Source organism: Cheilinus undulatus, linkage group 13 (assembly GCF_018320785.1).
Source record: "Cheilinus undulatus linkage group 13, ASM1832078v1, whole genome shotgun sequence".
Classification (NCBI taxonomy): domain Eukaryota; kingdom Metazoa; phylum Chordata; class Actinopteri; order Labriformes; family Labridae; genus Cheilinus; species Cheilinus undulatus.
Genome location: NC_054877.1, coordinates 16,586,299 through 16,612,439, shown reverse-complemented (window position 1 = coordinate 16,612,439; position 26,141 = coordinate 16,586,299). Strand labels below are relative to the sequence as shown.

The following is a 26,141-nucleotide window of genomic DNA, read 5'->3' as shown; positions in this document are numbered from 1 at the left end:
TGGACCAAGATGGAGAAGGAGGAGAAATGTTGATATCTTGTTAAAAAAATGTTATTTTATTCATCTCTAGTTTGTTAAAACAGATTACATTTGACTTTCATTTCAGTTTTGGCTTAATTTTTCCTGATTGCTTCAGCAGCACTAATAACATTCAGTGGATACATGATGATAACATACTTAAAGTAAAGCCATATGAAGCATTGAAACTGAGCATGATTTTCATGGTACAAAAAAATACTCTGAATCTATGAAAATGTAACAGTTTTATAAAATCACATTAGGGTTATTTTTAAATTTGTGACTCAAAGTTGCCCATAAAATACTCATTGAGTTTCTTTATGTCATTTCAAAATATGAAGAGATATTTTTCAAAGATATTATGTTTAGGCTTTAATTACTTATTCAGATAAGTCAGTGGATAAAGTCAGAAATCAGGGATAGACAGAGGGGGTCTAACATCCAGGAAAGGAGTCATCAGCTGGACCAGAACCCAGGCTGCCTTTTCATCTTATAGTTAGCTTTTTTTACTGATCATCACTTCAGCCCTACTACTTCTGCTGACAGAGTGATAGATAGCATGGGAGGAGCATGGCCCTGGGATGCTGGGGATCATTGTTCAGCTCTCTGGAGGTGTTTTAGGACTAACTGAGCAAAACAGCAAAGTAGGGTTCCCACTTAACCACCCTGGCAAAGTGCTGTCCATCGGTCTGTGTGGTTGACTTGTGGGTGCCAATATGAAAGGCTTAATTAGGTAAAGGGATTTCTTTGCTGTGCGTCTTTCCTATCTGTAGGACACAAGTACGTATTTTATGTCTACCTCAAATGTGCCACTACTTCAAGGATATAGGTTAATTAAACGAAAATGAACCTTCCAGTCCCGGGGGAAGCATCATTGTCAAATATTACCCTTTTACTCTTATAGAGTTGCCTGCAAGAAAAAAAAAGAGCTAAATCCCAGAACATCAGTGAAGTCAACCTGACTAATTGAACATTAGATTGATGTTGAAAAACTAAAGAAATCTGGTATTAACCAAAAACTAGTGTTAATATTGGTAGCTATCATTAATGTAGTCTTAAATACCGATCACATGGGACTAGAATTACTGTTGGACCAAGGTAATACCAGTCCTGTGTGAGTATACGTTTTAGTTTTTACATTAAAATTACTTTCAGTTTAGTCACAAATTTAGTCATTTTTTACATTTATAGTTTTGGTTGACAAAACCTCAAAATATTTAGTCCAGTCTTAGTCAATAAAAGTCCTTACATTTTAGTCTATTCTGTTAGTCAAGGCATTGATTTACTTTTTGTTATTTGATTAGCCATATTTCACTAATATAAAAAGGCTAACTCTGTTTCAGATAACTGTCAAATCAACTGTCTCTCCAACCATTTTTTTTGTTTCTTATTTTTTGTTTGAACATAAACCAAAAAAATACAATGTCAGTATAACATATTCACATGCTTTTGATATGTTCCTATTTTCATTTTAAACTCCAGATGGAGCATTTACTCGTTTTTAGTGCACGCATACAGTTTATCACACAAAACCGACAGGTTAAGTTGACAAAAGACTATGAAGGTGGCAAAATAAAAATAAATAAATACGAAGAAATGGCAAAATAATCATGTGTAGGGATGTAAGTGGCCTTAACTATATTACATCACGCAAGCCCTCTTGCAAATATCTGCAGTAGTAGAGGCATACAGGTGCCCATCTCTTTAAACATTTTGGCGTCTAAAGCCATTTGGTGTATGTGATTTTTTTTCCATTTCATATAAGTTCAGTCCTCTCTGGAGCCATACATTATAGGAAGGGGGTTCCAATTTTCATGCACTAATTGCGATACATTTGATAGCTGCTGTTTATAGGATTTGGAGTAAATATGCATCATCTCTGTTAACATTTTCGGGCGTTCACCAAGGAGGACTACTGTGGGAATCTTTTGGTATTTCATGATAAATTTCCGACCTGTTTTCACAAGGAAAAATAAAATAATTTTGCCAAACTTTCCAAAATGACAAATTTAATTTCATCTTCGGCTCAAGCATAACAGCAGTTCAATTAAGTATCAAGTTGCATGGTGTTCTGATTGTCTAGAGAGCCTTTAAAATAGTCATAATAATTTTTTTTGCTGTTGTGGATGACATTGTGTTTGATATGATATGATCTGAGAGGAAGCAATGACCTTTAATTTAATTTTACACCTTCTTTTTAAAAAGTACATATAATGCAAAAAAAGGAGAAAATTGCACTGTGATTTTTTTTTTAAGTGTTGGGTCAGTTCCAAAATTAACAGCTGCATATCAAGAGTTTGCTAAAAGTTCAGACAGGTGTTAATGAGCAAGCACGTTTCTTCTCAGGCAGACAGACAGACAGACGTGACCTCAGCAAATGTACAGACATGCACTGCTGGATATCATGACTGACAGACAGATAGGGCAGCTCGCCAGGGATCTCCATGACCTCTTTTTCCCTGTTTGGTCTGGAGCAGAGGCCCAGCAGTCGGTCAGAGTGTCTGGAGGGATCAGCTTACACCCCTCTCTTAGCCTCGCCCCCCTCCCTCCTCCTCACACAGACACTATCCTGAAAGTTTCCCATGCAGTCTGTGTGCTTGCCTGCAGGGGGCGCAGTCGTTGGCTTTCACACCAGTAATGTAACAGTAGATTGACATGGACAGCACAGGGAGAAATGTAGTCCAAGGCACAAGTGTCACGTAGCTTTAAGGTACTGGTTTTTAAAGGAAATGTTATGTTACTCAGGTGTTGTTTCTATTAATGGAAGAAGATGAGATGTTGGGATCTTAAGGTTTTTACCCTTGTGGTATTTTCACTACATGTTGCACAAAAAGTAACATCCAAAGCTAACAGTTATTTCCGGTATTTCCTTTAAAAGTCAGTTTTCTAAAACATGCCTTCAAAGATATTGTTTGCAGTCTGAAATTAAAGGATGATTCAGCATTGTTGAAAATGACAAACAGCCATAAAAGCAGGCTTCAAATCCAAACACATTTGAGAGAAAGCCCAAAAATGTTCAATATTTTTGTGAAAGGAAGCGTGAATATTAAATTATAGTGTGAGTGCTGAGAATTATATTTATGATAAAGATATTCTAGTGTAAAAAAAGGCTAAGTAGTCACAGTTTCTAAAGCTGCTGTGATGATGATACACTCTGAAATAAATACTGATCTCTATTTATGACCTTAGGGTTGTCAACTTTTTCAGCGCAAAATGAGGAAAACATTTTATTTATTTACTGTGGAACAGCATAAGTAAGAATTTGCAGTAGTGTTCTCGAAAGAAATGTGTATTTGATCTGTAGTTTTACTAAAACATTATTACTTTATTTCATTTTAAAACACCACTCTTTGTCCCAAGTAGGCTCCTTGACTGAAAACCTGTCACAGACCTCCATCTGAGAATGATTTTAGATATATTTATTACAGAAAATGAATAAAACCATGACAATTGTGCATCAGTGAGGCAGCATGCTGTTCTAGGTCATGCTCTCCTCCATAGCCTCTGATGGCACAAATTTCATTGACTTCTTCCAACTTCTTGTTATGCTGTAGCTGCATAGTCTTCTCTTTTCATGGGTTTATCTATTTTTTATCCAAACACCAACATCCATTAAACCAAACTTATCTAAGCAGGGTTTGGGCTTCTAATGCCTGATGCTGTAGGTTTATCTGATACACGGGAAGGGGGCTGTGATTCAATTACAGGCGGCACTTGATGGGTGTTATCGGTGCATAAATGGGTACTGGCTCTGTCAGATCTGATCTCAGGGAAGTAACTTCAACATATGGGACAAAAGGGATCCGACTTGAGCAAAAAAATGTATAACAAAAGGTGTTTAGGCTAATATAGAAAGTTAGCAAAAGAAATCATCAGCTTTAAGATTTTTTTTCTGTGCAGCCTTTTTGATGCCTAAAACAGCTGCCAGGGTGTAGGTGTTGAAGGCTGTTGAAGTAGCCGTATTTTTATTTGTTGTCTGTTATTTTCCACAGCAGTGATTCTTACTGAGTAATTTATTTGACTGCTCAGTGAAGCCCAGGTGGGATTTTTGTTTAAACAAAAAATAACATTTCTTGCACGTGCATGGGAATAAGTCTGCCAAGAGAAAAGACGTGCCACTTTATCCACTGGAGGTGCCAAAGTCATCAAAATTAAGTGCATTTCAGTGACAGCACCATAATGAAGCACCGCTATCACCGCCTCATTACACACACATTGATCCACAGTCCAAACCTGGCATGTGGAGCAGAACTTGCCACATGTTTTGCTATTGAATTCCACTACATTAGAAAAAGTTTGATAAACCTTCTTATTTGTTATAACGTCATTGCAGTCAGTTTAGTTTTATCCTAAATTTTCAGACAGTATCTTGATAAATGTATATGGTTCTATGTGTGTGTTAGTTTCAATTTACCGTATGATTGTCAATTTCTTTGTGATTTTTTTTTTTTCATTCTGAGTAAATATGCTTTGGCAACAATTGTTTTGACCAGTCATGACAATAAATCATTTTTTTACTTGGAACTTGACGCAAAAACGTGATATTTGGTGTCCCTGATAGTCAATTCACATTGTATTATGGCCCTGCAGGAGCGCCAGAGAGCACAACACAGCGGGAGCTCCACATACACTCACTGTCAGACAAGCACATATATGCAGTGTTGTGACCCCCTTTGGGCTCTGCTGTTCCCTTCTTAACTCTGTAGCTCCTCTGTTACTACCTCTGAAGCTGACACAGGGGTGAGGGTGCGAGGGTGTCTTTTACAACATTCATAGTGAAGGCAGAGCATCACAGAGGGAGTGCCTGTCTCACCTTCAAACAGTATTGTGTATCAGCCTAATAATATCACTCATGCCTCATGCAGTAAACCTATCAGCCTCTCTTAGATGGATTTCTGACTCTGAACATGTGTTTTAATGTTGGGATGAAAATGTGAGCTTGTTGTGTCTGATTCCTTCACTGTTTGTTATTCCAGCTGGAGCAGAAGCAGGTGGTCCCTCCTTTCAAGCCCAACATCTCAGGGGAATTCGGCCTGGATAATTTTGACGCCCAGTTCACCAACGAGCCCATCCAGCTCACGCCTGACGATGAGTGAGTTATCCTTTTAATTTCTACCTTTTTCATCTGCTCATCTTAAATAGTGGATGTTGTTCTCCTTATATTCATACAATTAAAAAAAATATCTAACTTTCTTTTTTTTTTTTTTTTTAAGTGATGTGGTGAAGAAGATTGACCAGTCTGAGTTTGAAGGCTTCGAGTACATAAACCCACTCCTGATGTCAGCGGAGGAGTGTGTGTGACACAGCTCCTGCGCTCACACACTCATCATTCCCACACAACACACGCATACACTCACACACTCTCTATCATGCACGTGTAACGTGGCGTCTCAGTGTCTTCAAGCTGCATGGTTACGAGACAACTTGACGACATCAACCTTCTGTTTGAGGGCGACACATGCACAGTAGAACGCTTATTTGCCAAAACCAGACTCACACTCAGCCATTTATAACCACTTGCCCTTAAAGCCTACCTTCTTTCTTAATTATTTTTATATCATGTAAATCTGCACTGATATCAATCTTCTCATCGGGGCCTCTTTATCAGTAGCCGACGAGGCTACAAAGTTCTTCCAACGTTGCTGTACACGAGAGGGGCAGGGTGGGTCGAGACACGGCCCCCTAGACATGAACTGAACATCCTCTCCTTCCAGCTGGTGGGGTCATTTGGATGCATATTTTATTTGTACATATATGAATCTACTATTGAGGTTAAATGTTAGACAAGGCCTTTTTAGCTACAAGCCACAGTCGGACGAAAGCTGACAACTTAATCATCATAAGTCATCTTGATTTGGCTCTGTGGCGACATCCCTTCTGTAGAGGAAAGAAGAATCATAACACTAGCCTTTAAAAAAAAAGATAAAAATCTATATATTTTCTCATTTTTTTAATTTAACAACATAGCAGTCATTATATATGTTGTTCTGAGTGTTTAAATGTCCAGCCTGAGTTTCAGAATGAACAAGATTCAGGCTTTGTTGCTGTTTAAGATCGATACAACATCTGGAAACAGAAGGTGTCTGCTTTGAGTCCCTTCGCCCAGAATGAAGGAACATGAACAGCTGTGGCTTCCAGGCGACACTAATAATGAGTTACTGCTCTCAAACTGTGAATGAAAGAGCTCGCTATGCAGGGAAACGGGCTGGAAGAGTAGAACACAAACGCTGGAGCACAGGTGAAATGTTGCTGTGCAGGCCATCCATGAAATAAACATTAACACAGGACCAAAAATAAACATTTTTCTCAAAGATGTCTTGCTGGTACGAGTTAAAGGTACAGTAAACAAAAGGAAGATGTGCTGTTCTAAGTCATAGAATTTATATATTCAGATTTTTTTCTGCTCATTTTTAATACTATGCCTTTCTGAAACATGGTCTGTTTTCTTTTTTTGTACTTTCTTCATTCCATGTACGTCTTTTGTTGTAAATCAGAACACTAAATGATTGTTTAAGAGTTCTTTCAGCGGTCCAAAGCCATGACACAGTGCAGTTTTTGAGACTAAAATGTGGCTTTTAAACCTTAAGATGTTCTGCTATTCTCCATTTTTACCACATCTAATCTACTGTTTACTCTCTGAATAAGTTTTTAATCTGAAAGTCCTTCAAAGTACATAAAGGCACCGTAGAGCTTCTCTCCTCCTTCGGACCATATCGACACTAAGTGATGGTGCATTAACTTCACACTCTCGTCCAAATGAAGCTTCTCTAAAATATTTTTTGGGGATCACATGGTGACCAGAGGAACACTTTCATCTGTTACATTTTACTTTTGTTCAATTGTCACATTTTTTGTAAATCAGATTCGATTATGTTTTTTTAATCACTGCATTGATTCCAAAATGTTACTGGATGAACCCAGTGGAAACACTACTTGTTGTATTGGTTGTGTTTTGGGGTGTTAATCACCCAGAGGACTCTGCTGACCTTTGTTATTAGTGTGCAAATGAAAAAAACACAGATGGTAAAATAAACATTTTATTTCTCTCCTTGTGGTAATATGTGCTTGTGTCAGGTTTTGTCTTAGCTGTGCTCATTATTACCCATGTAGCCTTCTTTAAACAGCTGTGTAAAGAGAGAGCCTTGGAATATGACCCTGAAGTTATCATAGCAATGCCAGAAGGGCTATCTCAAGATCAAAAACAGAATATTGTGAAGCGTTTGGCTTTTTCTAGATAGGAGGTTACAAAAGACAGAAAGGCTGCACAAAAATGCTCTTGAATTGCATTATGGGAATTGTAGGCTCCAGTATCTCTGGAGGTGCCTTTACAACAATGAGTTGAGATCATGAGAAAAACTGCATTTTTACTGGTTTGGACTTTACATTTATACGAAAAATTTATGAGTGCATTCAGATTCTACAACCCTAATTCCTTAAAAGCTGGGGCGCTATGTAAAATGTAAATAAAAATCCAATACAGTGATTTGCAAATCTCATAAGCCTGTATTTTATTCATGATATAAAATACAAAAACAAATCAGACATGGACACATTTTACTATTTCATGAAACATATTTGCTCATTTTTAATTTGACGGCAGCAACACATCTCAAGAAACTAGGGATTAGGCAACAGAGGTTTGGAAAAGTTAGTTATACAAATGAAAAATGGCTGGAAAAGCATGTTCAATTAACTAGGTTAAATGTCAGCAGGTTAGTAGCATGAGTGGGTATAAAAGGAGCACTTTTGAGAGGCAGAGTCTCTCAGAGGTAAAGATGGGCAGAGGTTCACCAATCTGCAAAAAGAGTCTTAGAATTGTGGTACAATTTCAGAAAAATGTTCCCTAATGTAAAATTGTGAAGACTGAGTTCTCAGGCATACGGTCAATATTGGATGGTTGTGATCCTTGACCCCATAGGCGGGTCTTCATTAAAAACAGGCGTGATTCTGTGCTGGAAATCATTGCATTGGCCCAGGAATTCCAGAAATCTTTGAGTGTCAACATAATTCACCATGCCATCCTCAAATGCAAGTTAAAGAAGAAGCCATATGTGAACATTATCTAGAAATATTGCCATCTTCTCTGAGCTAAAAGCTAATTAAAAATGGACTGAGGCAAAATGGAAAACTGTTCTGTGGTCAGATGAATCTAAAATTATAGATTCATTTGGAGACCACAGACGCTATGTCCTGCTTACTAAAGAGGAGAGGGACTATCCAGCTTTTTATCAACACATAGGTCAAAAGTCTGCATCTCTGATGGTATTAGGCTGCATTAGTGCCTATGGCGTGGGCAGCTTACACATCTGCAAAGACACTGTCAGTGCTGAAAGTATATACACTATATTGCCAAAGTATTCACTCACCCATCCAAATAATTGAAATCAGGTGTTCCAATCACTTCCATGGCCACAGGTGTGTAAAATCAAGCACCTAGGCATGCAGACTGTTTGTACAAACATTTGTGAAAGAATGGGTCACTCTCAGGAGCTCAGTGAATTCCAGCGTGGTACTGTGATAGGATGCCACTTGTGCAACAAGTCCAGTCGTGAAATTCCCTCGCTGCTAAATATTCCACAGTCAACTGTCAGTGGAATTATAACAAAGTGGAAGTGATTGGGAACGTCACCCATGAAGTGGTAGGCCATGTAAAATGACGGAGCAGGTTCAGCAGATGCTGAGGTGCATAGTGCGCAGAGGTCACCAATTTTCTACAGTCAATCGCTACAGACCTCCAAACTTCATGTAGCCTTCAGATTAGCTCAAGAACAGTGCGTAAAGAGCTTCATGGAATGGGTTTCCATGGCTGAGCAGCTGCATCCAAGCCATACATCACCAAGTGCAATGGAAAGCGTCAGATGCAGTGGTGTAAAGAACACCACCACAGGACTCTAGACCAGTGGAGACGCGTTCTCTGGAGTGACAAATCACACTTCTCCATCTGGCGATATGATGGACGAGTCTGGGTTGCCAGGAGAATGGTACTTGTCTGACTGCATTGTGCCAAGTGTAAAGTTTGGTGGGGGGGGGGGTTATGAAGTGGGGTTGTTTTTCAGGAGCTGGGCTTGGCCCCTTAGTTCCAGTGAAAGGAACTCTGAATGCTTCAGCATACCAAGAGATTTTAGACAATTCCATGCTCCCAACTTTGTGGAACAGTTTGGGGATGGCCCCGTCCTGTTCCTACATGACTGTGCACCAGTGCACAAAGCAAGGTCCATGAAGACATGGATGAGAGAGTTTGGTGTGGATGAACTTGACTGGCCTGGACAGAGTCCTGACCTCAACCCGATAGAACAAGTTTAGGTTAGTGGAAAGCCTTCCCAGAAGAGTTGAAGCTGTTATGGCTGCAAAGGGTGGACCAACGTCATACTAAACCCTATGGATTAAGAATGAGATGTCACTTAAGTTTATATGCAAGTCAAGGCAGGTGAGCGAATACTTTTGGCAGTTTAGTGTAGATGTTGTCGAGCAACATCCACGTCTCTTTCAGAGAAGGCCTTGCATATATCAGCAAGACAATGTTAAACCACGTACTGCATCCATCATAACAGCACGGCTTCACAGTAGAAGAGTCTGGGTACTGAACTGACCTGCCAAGAACTGCTAATAGAAAATGATGCAAGTCAACCAGGAAAAAGAAAAGATTTTATTTATCTGGTCAATCCACGTGGATAAAAAAACACCAAACATGATCAACATCTGGCTTCTTGTGAGCAAAAGAACGTTAATAGCGTAAATTGAGTGTGCTTACATAGTGCTTTATCTAGTTTTATAGTCACTTAATGTGCTGTGACACTACATCTCACATTCACTCAGTCAGACTTTTATTTTGATACCCTGTGATGTCAAAGAAAATGTGGAAACTAAATGCGGGGCTAAAGGAGTAAGCTGTGAGGAAGAAGCTCAACAGTTGCTCTCACTAATTCACACTTATTCATACAATGATAGGAGAAGAAGTTATTTAATGCGCTAATCTATTACTAATCCCACTCTAATGGATTTACACCACCTGGTTCACTGTCTCATCCAAGGACACTTCAACACGTAGACTGCAGGAGGTAACTATAAAGATTTTTTAAACTCCTCTAAGGAATTTTCTTTAATGGTGACCTCTTTGGACAAACTGGTATGTTGTTACTTTGCTGGTCTTTTTGATATGTAATATGGGTTTTCAAACTGTAAAATTACTCTAACCAGTGAAATAGTCAACCATAATCCCTGTACAGTAGTGATTTGGATTAGAGGCCAGATTCCCGGCCTGAGTCCAAGCCCAGCCCAGATGTGGCCTGTGGCCTGTAGCCAGGACGGGTGTGTGGGACGCTCTTGGAGTCATTCGTGCAGGCCAGCCACTCCTTGGAGGGTTCCCCACTGTTCCAAGTTTTCTCCATTTGTGGATAATGGCTCTCACCATGGTATGCTGGAGTCCAAAGAAGGTGAGTACTTTTTCTCACTTATTTACTCTAACATGAATTTTACTACTCCTGTTTAGTACATGATTATTTCACATTAGAATGTTATAAAATAAAAGCATTATTTTATGAATAAAGCTCAGCGTTAGATCATGCAGAACATGGCAGTCATACACCCAGCTGTGATCAGCTGTCAGCCAGCTGATCCCAATTATCCCCTCCCAGCTCCCACAGCCTATCACAACTCCTTGTCTCAGCAAAGCAGTGTATTTGAATATGACGTACTTCTCACTAATCCTTGGTGGCATTAATGCCGACACTGCTGCTGGAAAAGCTTAACCTCCTCCACCCCAGCCTCCTCCTTTATAGCATAAATCTTGTTGCACCCTCATATTAAGAATTCATGCTACTATGGATTGATTGCTTTTGAACTGATTTTATTGTATTCAGTACGCATTGTCATTAATGTATCCATCCATATATGGGTTTCTAGCTATGTGTTCTCAGAAACTTTTTAAATTTACTTCAAAAATAAAAGAAGCATTTATAATGCAACTTTTGGGTATGAATTAAGTCCTAGACCTAAATAGTTTTCCTGCACAGAGCAGACCTGAGCTCTCAGAGTCTTTCCGTTGTCTGGATGGGGGGGGGGGGGGGCTGAGTCATTAAGCTTTAGCTTTTCCACTCCAGCTGCCTATATGTGTGTGATTGCTGGTCATGTGACCCCTGTGTGGCTTTTTTAGAAGACCCTAGGCATGCCTGGGGGTGAAAAGGTCACTGACACCATTGCTCCCCCCCTGCTCTGCCCTCACACAGCTCTGAGCGTTTAGAGGTGAAAGAAAAAAGGGTTGTGGAAATGATGATGTGTCAGAAATAATGAAATGGATTGATTTGTGCACTGCAATAACTCGCACAATGGTGGATAGAAGCCCATTGTGTGAGGCTTATGTCACATCCTGCACCACTAAACCATTGTATATTGTCTCAATCGAAGCAGATTTTGTGGAAAATTACTCCCCTTGTATGCCTGCACGAGACAAAAACAGCACGGCCGCACACAGGACGAGGATAAATGTCTTTGCATAATTCTGTATTCCCATGATGGCGTGTTTGACATTGTTCCTGCGCCCTCTGAGGTGGAGAATGGGGGTACGCCTCCCCAGGCACCGTGGCTCAACATCACCTTGTGGAAGATGCAGGGGAGACTAACCTTGTATAATTAATGATGTTAAAATGGAGGAGGATCTGAAAAACATCCTATTTTAATTGCTCTTATCTTGTTGGGTGTTTTATTCCGTCCCTGAAGGGATTAATTAAGCTGCGAGAAGAATCATACTTGCTGCTAAATGCAAACCCTTAGTAAAACACACACTGCAGTTTGAGGTGGCACAGTCTGCTCCACATTGCTGTGATCTTGACGCTGATACTGAGTTAATGAGATGTTTTATATGTGAACATCTGTAGTCAAAAATTCTTTTTCTGCTCTGTCGGTAATACAACATATTGCTTTAAAGAGGAGAAAACTCAAAAATACCTTGACTTAACCAGAGAGGATTCACCAGAATTACACCACTGAAAGGGCAAAAGAATGGCATAAAATTTCACATGGATCACTATTAAAACTTTATGAAATTTTAAAGAAGAAACCCCAGTCTATGTCTCTTTTGGTGATAAGATATAAGGTCAGAAAAATGATGCTCGATATTGAAAAAAAGACTGTTTTTTTTTTTTTGGTTACTTGATTTTTTAAAATCAAAATGCAAGTTGTCTTTTTAACAACCAAAAACAGCCTGTTAGCTTCTTCGCCTGCTGTGTTAAACCCACTAATGCTAGGGACACACTACAAGACAAACGTGCATATTTATCCCTCCCACCAAAGTCAGCAAACACCACTTTAATTGAATTATTAGTAATCACAGTGGTCAAATTGAGAACATCCAATAATGAGTAACAATTTGGCCTTTTGGCATTGATGCATTAATGCAGCTCTCTTGGAAATAAAAGTTAAATGAAAAATAAAAGTTAAACTTTTGTTTTTACTTTAGCTCATCACTTTTTTTAACCATCAAAAAGAAAACATTTAATTTCTCTATTTTAAAACAAAAATCAGTAACCAATCAGCTTTTGATTTCTAAAATGTTTCCTAACCTTATTTTCATTTACCAAAAGAGACGCAGACCAAACACATACTGAAAAAGGCAACCACTCTACAAAAGTGGGTTATTTTCAGTTGACTGCTAGCAGCATTTGGAAATCCCCATGATGATGTATCTGTCTGACACGTTTTGTTTTCACAGCTCAGTTTTTCCTTTTGGTATTTATTGTCAAAGAAATGCTCCAAAAACTTGAACATACATTTCTGGCATGCCATATGCACCATACTCTCTCCTGTCTTTCCTTTTTGTTCAGATCCTTTCCTTTAACAAATCCAGTGTAAAATATCTCAGACTTAATTTTCCATCCTTGTTTTAAAACTAAAGATTTGCACACACCAATCAATTTATTAGGTATACCTCTTCAGCTGCTCGTTGGTAAAAATACCAGCTACTTGCATGTCAGCAACCGATGTATTTAAAGTCATTTAGTCACATAATTCAACTTTCTTCCCTTTTTTTCATACTTAGTTTCAACTTCAGCATATGGTCTTGACCATGCCAACATGCCTTAAAGCATTGGTTACTGCCCTATGATTGGCTGATATATTGATGAGAAGCTCGACAGGTGTACCTAATAAAGTGGTCACTGAGTGTATTTGTTCTAAATTCTTTATTTCCTTTTCATTTGACAAACATTTTAGAGATAAATAGAGTTAGATTTAAAACTTTAACATATGACTGAAACTTAATGAGGTGACAAAGAGTTATAAGAAACCTGTATGACAGTTATCATCAACTGGCAGTCCGGGGGCCACATCTGGCCCCCCTCATCCTCCCATCCGGCCCCCAGAGCGTCAGGAAATTGAAAATATGTGCAGAGGAAAAGATATGTTGTGTGTGTTTTATTTTTAAATTAGGTCAAACGGCTGTTAAAATATCTCCAAAAACAATTGAGATTAAACAGTTTCATCAAGATGACTTTATGTTTCATCAGTTTTTTTCAGAAAACCACCTGTCAGACATTACTGGCAAATATGATGCATGTTAAACACAAATTTATCAGTGAGTTCCTGATAAAACTGCCACTTTTTATGTCAACTTTTGACTTCAGGAACATTCAGCTTAAATATCTTAATCACCCCCTTGTGGCTGGCTGTGAAAAATAGGACTGATCTCACTGTTAGAGCCTAACAATTACAAATATTTGAATGAAAATCAAAACATATAAACATAATTTTTTTAATGAGAGCATTTTTAAAATTTTTTAGTTCTTTTAAGAGATCAACCCCCAAAGTGCCTGTATAGGAAAAACTAGCCCTTGTTCAAATGTAGTTGATGACCCCTGCTGTATGAGTTGTTTACATGCAAAAGTCATCACGTGCAGTGCAGACAAAGATAGGGGGTCACCAGATGCCTAAAAAACCTAAGAATATCTTTAAAATAATTTTAAATTTTACATTTTGCCCATTTTATGAAAATACATGCATAAAATTAGTGAAATGTCAAATAAAATTTGTTTGATTTATTGGTGATATCATGTGTGATGCACATGTGTTTCATCAGTAGCATTGGTGCGAGCATCCTGAATAATAGTTGCTTAATTTTGGAGTGGAAAAGTGTGTCAAACTGTTATTGGGTTCTAAAGGTGAAAGTATTATTTATGCCCCTATTATTTGCCACTTTTCATCTGATTTTGCACAATTTGGATACATTTTTGCCTTTTTTTACCCACATTTTCCATTATAAACCAATTTTGCCAACTTTTAACCCATTTACATCACTTTCCCCCACCTATTTTAACACATTCTTTCCACAGTTTTGGTACATTTTTTGTCAATTTCAAACCCTTTCCACTACTTGTCTCTGCCTGTTTTTGCCACTTCTAAACAAAGTCTTGAAACTTCATGCCTATTGTTGCCTCTGTCAACCAATTTTGCCACTAGTAACCTCTCTTTACCACATTTACCACATTTCACTATTTGTCATGCCAATTTTTTTTTACCAGTTTAACCCATTTCTTCCACTTTTTAATTCCTTTTTTACCACTTTTTTCTGCCCATTTATGCCACTCAAACCCACTTTCAGCTAAATGCCTTTTCCACCATTATTTTTGGCCATTTCTAACCCATTTTAATACTGTTTTTAAGAAAACGGATTTATATCTTTAAGAAGGCTTTATACTGCGGCATAAGCAAATAATAAAAAGTGTGTTGGTTTGATAAGAGTGGTTATTATTTAGGGTAAATATAAAATATAGAATATATATCCAGCATAACTTTACAATGGATCATGATTTTGCTGACCTCCATGGGCTCCCAGTCTAGCTGGGTCCCAGAAAGCTCTCCCCTTTATCCCCCCTTATGGGCAGCCTATTCTTGAAAGTGCATGGCTAAGTTCAACCACCTTCAGGTACAGTGGGGGTCCCCGGTCTCTGGCCCCTTTATTTGGGAGTCGCGGGCTGAAAAGGTTGAGAGCCCCTGATCTAGAGTATCAGAGGTTGAAATGAGGAACCATATTTAAGATTTGTGTGTGCTTGTTGCTTTCTTTGGTATATGTCTGAGGTATTTTTCAAACTTTAACATAAACCTTTTTTGCAGCCTCTTCCTGAAAGAGTTAAAATTTCTGGTTACTTTGATGATTCACTGAAACAAGTTCACAATTTCTAGGAAACAAAGTTTGATGTCCACAACAATAGTACGTCATGGGAGACTTTAGAAACCTTCAAAGCCATGACAGTGTTGTAGATGTCAACACAGCCACTGACATTTGAGCAATATCATTCAACATAACTTTGCCTCATTTGCAACTTTAGAATACTTTATACAATTTTACTTTAGACAATTAAGATCTGAAACTTCTGATGAAGACTGGAAAGAAGTTTGCACTGGTGCTCATACTAACTATATCCATCTATACAGCACCAATGCAGACAGGCCTCCTGTACAGTATGTCACCAGAATATATTCTGTGATATCAAGCCTTCTTTTAGAGAGGATAACTGGCCTATAAAAGGCAGTCAGGACGAGAGTGTTCATGACTGTATTTCATATCTAATGCTATTGTGGAGAAAAAAAAAAAAAAAAGATTGAAGTGAACATAATTTAATTTTACCCTTAAACTAAAATTAACTACTAGTATAAACAGATGACAACTTGTTGAAATTAGTACAATGGGAATAAATCTGAAGATATTTCTTTAAAGGAGGACTAAAATCTGACACCATCCAATGAGACAAATGAACTGAACGTTGGCCATGAACTGTCTGACACCTCACACTGTGTTGGTGAAGGTGTGTGACCTCCGAGCAGCTCTTCAGCAAGCATCATTACCCCATATTACAGACACATCCACTGAACAACCACGCAGATATTTCGATATTTCCTCATTGATTCCAGACAGGATGTATGAAAATGACTGTGTGAGGTGTCTGCCCCTAGGGTCCACTTAGCAGTGAGTCCAATAACACTTAGACTGAGTCTGGTTTTATCAATGTGCTGCTAGACTGTCTGTGAACCCACCACTGCAAATACTAACTATATATACCTCATCCTATAGCTTTGTGCTTTAGCCCTAATGAACAATCAGTGCTGGTCACAATAAAGCAGATATGAGATTAATTTAGTCTCCACAGTACAGAGAGTGATGTTATTACAGGAAAATCAATGTCCCTCTTGTTGTTCTCGGGGGCTGGATAGGGTGTACGCACATCTGCTCTCATAATACAACTGCTGACCTTGCTGTCAGAGAGCGAGCCAGAGAAAGAGAGAGAGAGAGAGGCTGCAGAGAAACGTCCAAGCGTGTTGTTTATCAAAGCTTTATCAAGCCTGTGTGTGCCCACGGAGGTTTGACATCAGACTGTGGGTCAGTCAGCCAGGGTGCACTGAAAAAAAAAAAAGAAAAACTGCATATGTAGACAGGGCATGATAACCTTTACAGATCAAGATTTCAGCTATGAGACAATAAATCATATTTGATTCAGACTCAAGATGAAGACATGGCTTAGGATATCAGCCACCTGCAGATGAACATGAATGATCTATAACTCATAAAATCTCATTATTGACCTCCTCATACTCAGATTTTTATTATCTCCCACCATCACTGACAGCACAATGGACCGCTGAATGACCCCTTGCCCTTTTATTCAGTGGATAGGTCCATAAAAAGAGGCGGGGGGGAGGGGATGGACGCAGAGAGAGAGAAGTAGGAGCTTCACTTTTGCCCAGTTTTAGTTTGTCCTCGTTTACACAAAGTTGATGGAAAGCCCAAAAAAGGGATGGATAAAGATGCTGTCATGTCAGGTAATGACAGGACAAGAATGAATAAGGCTGTCAGTGATTCATTCCAAAAAAGTGTAAGAACATGAAAAAATGTCTAAAAGATATTACCTTAAAATGACAGGTTTTACAATTTCAAATGATTTACAAAAATATATATATTAATGGAAGAATTTTCTGATATTTTACTACAGAGAAAAAAAATATTAACAACGAAAAAACATGTCTAATATTCAAGTCTTCAATAGATGAGAGGGGTCTGGCTGCAGACCATACCTCTCTGACTGCCACCCTCACAGACCGTTCATTTGAGATGCAGTCTTTTCCAGAAAGGAGATGCATGCTAAAACTTCAGGAAAAAAATAACATTAAACTATTGGTTAGGTTAGAGTAAGGGTAAGGGTTAAGGTAATGGTTAGGATCCCAAAAAGTGAAAGTTTAAAAACCTTATTACTAAATATTTAATAAAGCAGAGTAAAAAGTCTGTTAACAAGGAAAAAGCTTGTCCTCCATGAAAACATTGTAACATAGCAAGCATGCTATGTAAGCTATGTTACCTACGTAGCTTATGTAGCTCAGTTAGCTGCATAAGCTACGTAGGTAACATAGCTACATAGATAACATAGCTAAAATAGCTACAGCTAAGCCCACAAAGTGGCTACGTAATCTACGTAACTACGTTAGCTTTAGCTACATTTGCTCAGGCTCACATTGCTAAAGCTAACTTAGCTACTTTGGCTTATGTTATAATGTTAACTATGTAGCTAGTGTAGCTATGTTTGCTTTAGCTAAATCCCATCACCGTTCACGTATCTCGTCTAAAAGGGCTCTATACATAATTTATCCCTGATTTAGGCCTCTGACCTTTTTCTGTTTTATTTATGAAATGCTGCTTAGTCTGTAATGTTTGATATTTTTTCACAAATGTAACTGCCAGACATTCATGAATAAAGTTGAAAACTTAATATGCTGTGCTGGCATCAGATGAACAGTCTGTTAGAGTGACCGTGAGAGATGTATAGTCAGGGGCAAGACTGTTTTGTGCAATAAATAGCAACAAAATAAAAAACAAAAGTATCAAAAAATTAAAGTCCTTTTGCATATTGTGGCCCACTTGATGTTATCATTCTACTGGATCTGGCCAGTGTATTGATGGATATCACTTTAAAGCACCTGTGAAGAACCCTTTAGTTTGTGGAGGTTCTGGTGCCCCCTGTTGACAAAAAAGCCTTAGCTAATCCTATAGTGAGTCAGTTATGGTTTAACAAAAAAATAAAGCTTAATTAACCTTTTTTAAGGCTTAGAGTTATTATTTGCTGTGAATCCTTGCTGTGGAAAATATAAAAAAGGTGATTTAAGCAGCATGTTTTTCATCATTTTATCTGATACCTACCACACAGTAGTGGATGGCGTTAATATAAACAACAGAGAAATGCCCAACCTTGTTAATGATGGTCTTGTTTGCTTTTGTATCAGTGTCAATTTCGGTCTGTGTTCTAATGTTGGACATTCAAAAGTTGTAGCAACTTTCAATTCGACAGCTTAACTTATCATATATCATAATATAACATGTGCTATTTCATATTTCTTACTTTTATTATAATCTTAATGATGATTATGATTGTAATCTTCAATGCAAACACTTTTCATGTTATCCTATGTAAAGGCTGGAATATATGTTACAATGTTGGGGTGTATCTAGTAAAGTGGTGTAAAATAGAGGTATTAAAGTAGGCTAACATAGACTTTACTGTAATGCTTGGAGTCATCATTCAACTACTAAATTTCAAATATTAAAGGGGACATATTATACCCTTTGAGGACAAGTTTATATTGTTCTCAGAAGACCCCAAAACATGCCTGTGAAGTTTGTTGCTGAAAAAACACTCTAGTATAGGGTTTTTGTATGTCTAAAAAGCCCTCTGTTCCACCCCTTCTCAAAACAGAGAGAAGGTCTGTCTGTGTCTGTGGCTTTAAATTCAATGAGCTGTCCGACTCCGCCCTTGACCACACCGCTTTCAGGTAATGGATGTGATACTCCTGATGTTACAATGTTACAGACACTTTTATCCAAAGTTAAGGCCCTGGCTGGGACCCAAACCACCAATCTCCCAGTCCCAAGTCAGTATGGTAACCCACTGAGTATCCAGCAGCTCATCCGACAGCTGAGTGGAGATCACAAGAAGAGGGTAGAACTTTCTTCAAAGCGGGGAGGGCTGACCTAACCTGGGGGCAGTGCTTACTCCCAACATTAAGTCATGAGAGGGAAATCGGAGAACGGCTTGTTTCAGCACACATTTTCTGAAAGGTGGAGAAAGAGAGGGTGGAAGGGAATGGATTATTCTGTTACTTGAGGGGATTGTGGACAGGCCAGCGGCACATATATTTGTTAGAAAAGCCTGAAAAAAGTGATTTTTGCATAATATGTCCCCTTTAAAGCTCCTGTGGATAACTTTTGAGTTATGTTGATTTTGGCGCCCCCCTTGGACTGAGCAGGGCAATCAGGCTTTCTGATGATCTTGATCTGTACAAGTTTTTGGAGCGGTTAAAAAATTAAATCTAATCTGATTCATAATGAACCTTTTCCGTGGACAATTTAAAAAAAAAAAGCTGTTGCTATTTGATGATAATCTGACACCTACCCCACAACAGTAGGGGTAACAGGCATACAAAACAAATATAAAGAATTTATCAGCCTTTGCAGTGGTCTTGTTAGCTTTTTGAGTCATAACGAGACATTGGTATCAAATTCAGTCTGTTTAATTATTAGCTAAAATAAACACATCATGGGAGCTTTAATGTAGGGGGTGAAAAGGGTGTGGCTAGTTTAAGTGTTTTATCTGATTTGCAGCTTAACCTGTGATAACATAATAGCCTTAATGTATATCATTTAACCTTTCTTTATCTTATGACACTTTAAATCTGCAATGCAGCCTCTAGGGTTAGCCCATCTTATCTATGAGGTGGAGTATGCGGTTAAATATTTATTGAATTATACATAAAATTAAGATTCTTAAATAGGCTAACATATGTGCTACAGCGCGTGTTTTAATCTGCAGTACTTGGATTGATCAGTCAACCAATCCAATAACGAAATTATGAAAAATATCGTTGCAACATGGTGGTGAACCTCTAAAAATGAACGCCGCTCCAGTGTTACTATCCTCTGTCTGACATGTATTTCTACCTCGAGCTGCTCTCGGCTTTAACTACAGCTGGAGGAAACAAATCCCTCTCAGGCTGTGCGAGACAGACAGACAAGCCGACAGACAGGGAGGCAGGCAGACAGACGAGAGACACCCCCGCATAGTTTCCGTCAGCCGGGTGACGTCTCCGCCTCTCAGCCCGTGTGCAGTGTGACGTTGCGGGGCTGTAGTGGAACCTCTAGCTGCATCTTGTTGACGGTCCGCCAGGCTTTTCCAGTACGGAGAAGACCACAGGCGAGTGAGGACCGATCGACACGCAGCGTTCAGGCAAGTCCCTTTAACCTTTGATAAATTGCATGACACACGGATAGGAGATTTTCTTTCAAATCAACGGTAGGTTTAATTTTATTAGCGATTCCCAGCGTGTAACGGTTAACGGTCGAGTTTTGAATTCTTGTGTTCAGTCGCAGCGGACGGAGAGGAGGAGGGGGCGAAGCTAACATGGTGTAGCCTGCTGTATCGCTCTCTATTTGGGGGTTAGCTTGCTGTGAACGTTAGAGCTCTCGGTCCTCTCGGTTAGCCAGATTTAATCGCTTCATATAACAGGATGACCTACGTAATATCAAAATGGGTTTATTTTCAGTGCTGTCAAAAACGCTGTGTGTTGGTTGAGCCGAGGTTGTCAGTCTTTTTTTAAATATCGCTCTCATTGCTGGGGTTATATTAGCCTGCTTGTGCTCTTGAGAGCTGGGTTAGCCTGTTTCATAGTAGCGATGTTTTGTTCGCGAACGAGTCGGTCTTTAGAGTTGATTCTTTCGTGTCAACTACAGGAGTTTCCGTTTTTATTTTAATGTTATTTTGTAGATCGAATTAAGGGGTGATCTTTTCTCCACACCACTCCACCACGGGTACATCACACACGGGGGATTGGTGCTTGATGCTATGGCATTAATGGTTTATGTCAGGGGTGTGATACAGTTCAGATGGTAAGCTGGTTTCAACCAGCCCAGTGTCTGTTTCAGATTGACAGGCCATTTGTGTACTGAAGATTAAAATCACTTAACTCAATGCAATAACTTTATTTGAATTTCTGATATTAATGGCATTATTTGATGTAAATTGATAATAAGTAGAATTCAAGAATGATACATGTGCCTTTATCCATCCTAGGCCACAACATTTCTTTAAGTGGTTGCTGTATCACATTATAAAATTGTACCGATAAAATAGCCGATAGTCTTGTCTTATTGCTGAGTTGAGTCAAATGGTCCGGATCACTGAAAAGAGACTGATTTCCCATCACTCCATAGCCCGCTGTGCCGGGGTAAGCTGGACGTTGCTACGCTAGCTAGCGTAATTAGTATCACCCGTTCAAAGACTGTATTTCTCCGTGGATTTCGGGAAAATACGCTTGGTTTTAGGGTTTCGCTGTACGATTATGTTGATTCCAGTTGTCATATATCCTCTTAGTATCGTTATGATAAATGTTACATTCAAATGCGTAATTTTTAATGGCTTGTTAGAAGCGATTTGACCGTTGGATATATCGGTACTGCACCCTGTATTTGTACATCTGACATACAGGCTGCTGCGGTTGTAGTTAAACCCTCACCGTGCCGTAACCAGGTCGGTGTGTGCGTTACGCTCGACCGCGGTGCCTTCCCAGACCAGACTGTAGTGTAGACAGTGAATGTCATTATCAGCGCTGTCTGCATACCAGTGCCGTCGTGGCGAGCCAGCAGAGGAGGCGAGGTACAGTTTGCAGTCTGGAGAGGAAGAGGAGGAGGAGGGGTTGTAACTGAGGATGGAGCAGAGCAGGAGCAGTATAATGTGCAATGTCCTTGCAGCAGCGAAGGAAGGATAACAGAAGTGAGGCATATTTTCTACAAGCTATGAATGGTTCTGAGTTGGTTTCGATGAATTTGATTTAGCATAGCACTTCAGTGCGTCTGGGATATCAACGCGAGCTGGTTGGAAATCTCTGCAACCTATGCGAAGTCTAAAGCATAAGAAATATTAGGGAAGAGCTGCCGCCACCTCCAGCCCCATTTATCTCCCCCTGATTTAATTTTGTTGTTTTCCGTTTCTGTCAATCCACGGTTATATTTCCAATGAAACGCATGTAAACGCCAACTGATGTCGGAATATATCTCGGGGTTTGCACCGCTGCAGCTTTTCAGTCGGTGAAAAACACAGGATGCCGAAATAGGCAAAACATGCAAATGAATTCACTGAGGTCATCTAACCTAATGTTTTTTTGACACGCTGCACTCTCTGTTTTTTGTAAACAAATGAGACAAAAATGCATGATCTTACAATTTCTACCGTTTAATAAATAATGTGTTTTCAACCAAATCCTCCGGTGCCATACTGCAGCAGTGTCCATTATCGTCAACGCAGCGTTTTAAATTGGGGATACCATCTTAGTGTTGTTTAGCTTATTTCAGTAGGTTTAGTAATTCCACTGTAGTGCACGTGAGTAAAAAAAGGGGAGAAACACTGCTTTCCACAATGCTGCATGTCAAGCTGTGAGAGGATTAAGAGTGGGGGGCGACTGCTGTTAAAGCCTTCATCAATTGTTTTTCATGGAGTTGATGGGGTCAGCATGGGGTAAGCAGACCTAGGGGAAGGCACAGTGTGGCAGGGAAGGGCACTTTCATTTGCAAAGTGAAATGTTTCTTCATCATTGTATCAGCTTTACATTAACAATGTAATGAGAGTGGGGCAGGGTGGTGGGGAATTTCACTTGGCTTGTCATGTCTGGTCAACTGGTTTCGCTTGTTAGAATTCTCACTTTGTGCCAGAGTTTGTTTGTAAAACCTTTGGTAAAAACCTGGATGTAAATTTCCTCTGGGGTTCAATTACAAGGGCTGAAAAAGCCTTGTGTTTGTGTGAAGTATGGTAATAGCCATTTGGTTTAGTGGTCCATGCAAACAGCCATTGACCTCCTCAGCCCCCCGGCTGGGACAGCTGCCATAAAACATTTAAACTCCTTATGGATATTTCCTTCTCCACAACATATTTATGAGATGATTTTCAGTTTTTTTATTCAACAAGAGGCAAGGGATTGATTGACTGAAGTTAAGTTGTCATGGAATGATTGTTCTGCCTACACTGTTTTCTAAATTTCCTTTCTTTTTGATGTTCAGGTAGCGGATCAGAACGTACAACAGAGCCAAACCGGAGTCATCATCATGCATGTGTCTAACTACCAGAAGATTTGTGTCATTTGAAAAGACTTGAGGAGAGTAAAAAGACTCAGAGGAATACCAGAACTCGGTCAGCAGACACCTACAACAATAACCCAGTACTTAGACATGGCCAGCACCCAGACCAGTTTGAAAACCCCTTTCAAAGACTTGACCTCATTCAAGGGCAACATGAAACGGCTTTATAGAGAGCGACTGGAGGACGCGCCCATCAAGAAGCGAGTGATGGCAGAGATCAATCTGAAGCGTCGCAGCCTAGACTCCCTCCCCAAAACTCCAAAAGTGAAGAGGGAGCACATAGAGGATCTGCACCACAACTCTGACATGGATCTGGAGGGCCGGGCTGAACTGCACGTGGTGGGCTCTGCTAAAGCCCTGGACCTGAGCCCTGGGCTCAAGCACACACTGGCTCAGTTCACCCTCAGCAGCCAGAGCTCCCTGGGGGGCCCGGCTGCCTTCTCAGCCCGTACCGGCCACGAGCATCACGCAGCAGGCATGCCCCCCCTTCCCTCCCCTCCTGTTCTTGGAGGGGGCCCTCTGCTGGTTCCCTGTGACAGCTCCACTGAACTCACCCACTCACTGCTGGAAGGAGAGTCTATCTCCTGTTTTGTCGTTGGAGGAGAGAAGCGTCTCTGTCTGCCCCAGGTGCTAAACTCTGTGCTCCGTGACTTCTCGCTGCAGCAGATCAACACGGTGTGCGACGAGCTCTATGTTTACTGCTCGCGCTGTGACGCCGAGCAGCTGCACATCCTTAAGGTGCTGGGCATTCTGCCGTTCAACGCACCATCCTGTGGCCTCATTACGCTGACGGATGCACAGCGATTGTGCAATGCTCTTCTGCGTCCTGGGGCAGCTCTGCCTGCTGACCCCAGTGGTAAGCTGTCGAACCAGGGTCTGCTGAAGGAGAGTGAATCCAGCTTCCAGGTGGAGCATCAGTGTCTGGGGAAGTGCCAGGGTCTCTTTGTGCCCCAGTTCTACACCCAGCCTGAGGCTCCATGCATCCAGTGTGTTGAGTGCCAGTTGCTCTTTTCACCACAGAAGTTTGTCATGCATTCACACAAGTCACCTGATAAGAGGACCTGCCACTGGGGCTTTGACTCTGCCAAGTGGCCCTGCTACCTGCAGCTTGCCAGGAAGTACCAAGGCACACCTGAGGAGCCAAAACTCAAGCAGCTTCTGGACGAAGTCAAAGAGAAGTTCCACTACAAACTCAAGAGGTCGCTAGACAAAGTAAGAGCATTTCTCAGTATTACACGTCTCTTTGTCTTTGCTTAAAATTAAATGTTGCCCATCATAAATCTTGAAAGAAATCCATTAAAGTTATTTTCCTTTAAATTTTAAACCTCTTTAATTACTTGGCTGGTTGGCCCTTCTTCTCTTTTGTGATCCAGTTTCATGTTCTGTGTATTCAGCAGGCTTGGCTAGACTACCTCATGGCTGGTGTTTTCCTAAACTAGTGTTGACCTAGTATGTGTGAAAATGGCCTGGGACAGGTGGTGACATCTGCCTGGCCAGGTCTGATCAGAGGAGGTTGCGCCAGCTGGCCACAGCTGAAGGGGAAGTGCATCATTTGTCCTGTCAGGTCACCTGGAGGTCATTGGGAATGTCACAGAACAAAAGGCCAATAAAGATGGCTCAGTCACAGCTCTTTTAACCCCTCTATTCAAACTACATATTAGTGGTTAATTGTTGGCTTTCATCTTACTGGAAAATAAAATACCCTAAGTAACACCTTTGCCTCTTTTTGCACATTCTTAAACAATTCTAAACAAATTTAGGTTGATTTTTTTGGCCTATTAGACAGAAAATGTCCTTTGTTGAAGAAGTATTTGAACAAATGATGTTCCAAGTTGTTCAGAAACTTGGATAACATGGTGAAAGCTTATTCAAGAAAAGGCCATAAGTAGTTTTAGATTGCTTTGAATTACAACGAGAGTCGCCCCAATAGGTTTCAAAACTTTTGTGATTCTAGTATAAATCAAATTTGATACCCGTTTTGAAACTAAGCCAACAAAATAGCTGATACTGACACTGAAATATAAACACCTTTTTATAGTAAAAACCATCAAGTGTCTCTTGTATAAAGAGAGGCTGAGTCAAGCAAAGTTGAGAGAGGAGCAGGGAAGTGGACAGTCTGTTAGCTGTTTTATGTATGTGGCATCATTTGAAATGTTCAGGGCTCACGGTCGGCCTTCAGCAGTGTTTGCAACCACCTATACTTGATGATACAATCGTACATTTCGGGTTGATATATGATTTACACTGCTGATATGTACAGCCACTATTGGCTGTAAATATCTACAGGAATGTTCATATCTGCCAATACCAGTAAAATGCAGCTAATATGTGGCATCCCTAGTATTTTGGTACCAAAATGCAACATATGCGATATATATATATTTTTTTTCTTATATACTGGCTGTTAATAAGACTAATATAACTGGTATTTGTATACAATATTGATTAAATGATGATTAAAATGTTACAAAAGATCTAACGTTTTAATAAAGCATTTGCACCTTTTGATACTTTCAGTCATCAAGTAAAAATAAGATTGCATCTTTGTGGAGAAAAAAAAAAATATATCAAAGTATGGAAAATGTTCACGACCTCAATAAATACAGCAGCATACTTCACAACAGTTTTACCTCCAGGGAAAATCTGGAAAAGATTTGTCTTCATTTCATTAGCAAAAGTTACCACAGGAAGCCAGAATACTGCAGTCTTCCAAAGGATTTATGATGATTAATGATTTTGGCTATTCTTTTTGCTCTTGTTGTGTAAAAAATGTCAGTGCAGCGTCTGTGGCACAAGGGCAGAAGCAGGCCTATTGTAAAGTCAGCATTCGGTGGGAGGAAAAGCTCTAGATTGTTTCCCTGCCATTGACTGGTTTTATGTCTCATGACCTCCCTCTGACCACAGTTGACTGCCCTTGTGTATTGTTTTATGGCCAAAGGGAGGCTTGTGGGTTTTGTCAGTTTGGTGA

The 26,141-nt window shown here is 39.8% G+C and overlaps 2 protein-coding genes across 2 annotated transcripts in view; both read left to right on the top strand.

Annotated features, from left to right (window-relative positions):
• The window catches only part of prkci (protein kinase C, iota), a 53,808-nt gene extending 46,744 nt beyond the window's left edge, over positions 1-7,064 (top strand). Inside the window, exons 17-18 of the mRNA XM_041803744.1 lie at positions 4,995-5,110; positions 5,232-7,064. Coding sequence (XP_041659678.1) covers positions 4,995-5,110; positions 5,232-5,319 — 204 coding nt within the window. The 3' untranslated portion in view covers positions 5,320-7,064. The remainder of the gene's footprint in view (positions 1-4,994; positions 5,111-5,231) is intronic.
• A 14,627-nt stretch (positions 7,065-21,691) lies between these two features.
• Positions 21,692-26,141, top strand: part of skila (SKI-like proto-oncogene a) — a 38,844-nt gene continuing 34,394 nt past the window's right edge. Inside the window, exons 1-2 of the mRNA XM_041802952.1 lie at positions 21,692-21,815; positions 23,096-24,385. Coding sequence (XP_041658886.1) covers positions 23,264-24,385 — 1,122 coding nt within the window. The 5' untranslated portion in view covers positions 21,692-21,815; positions 23,096-23,263. The remainder of the gene's footprint in view (positions 21,816-23,095; positions 24,386-26,141) is intronic.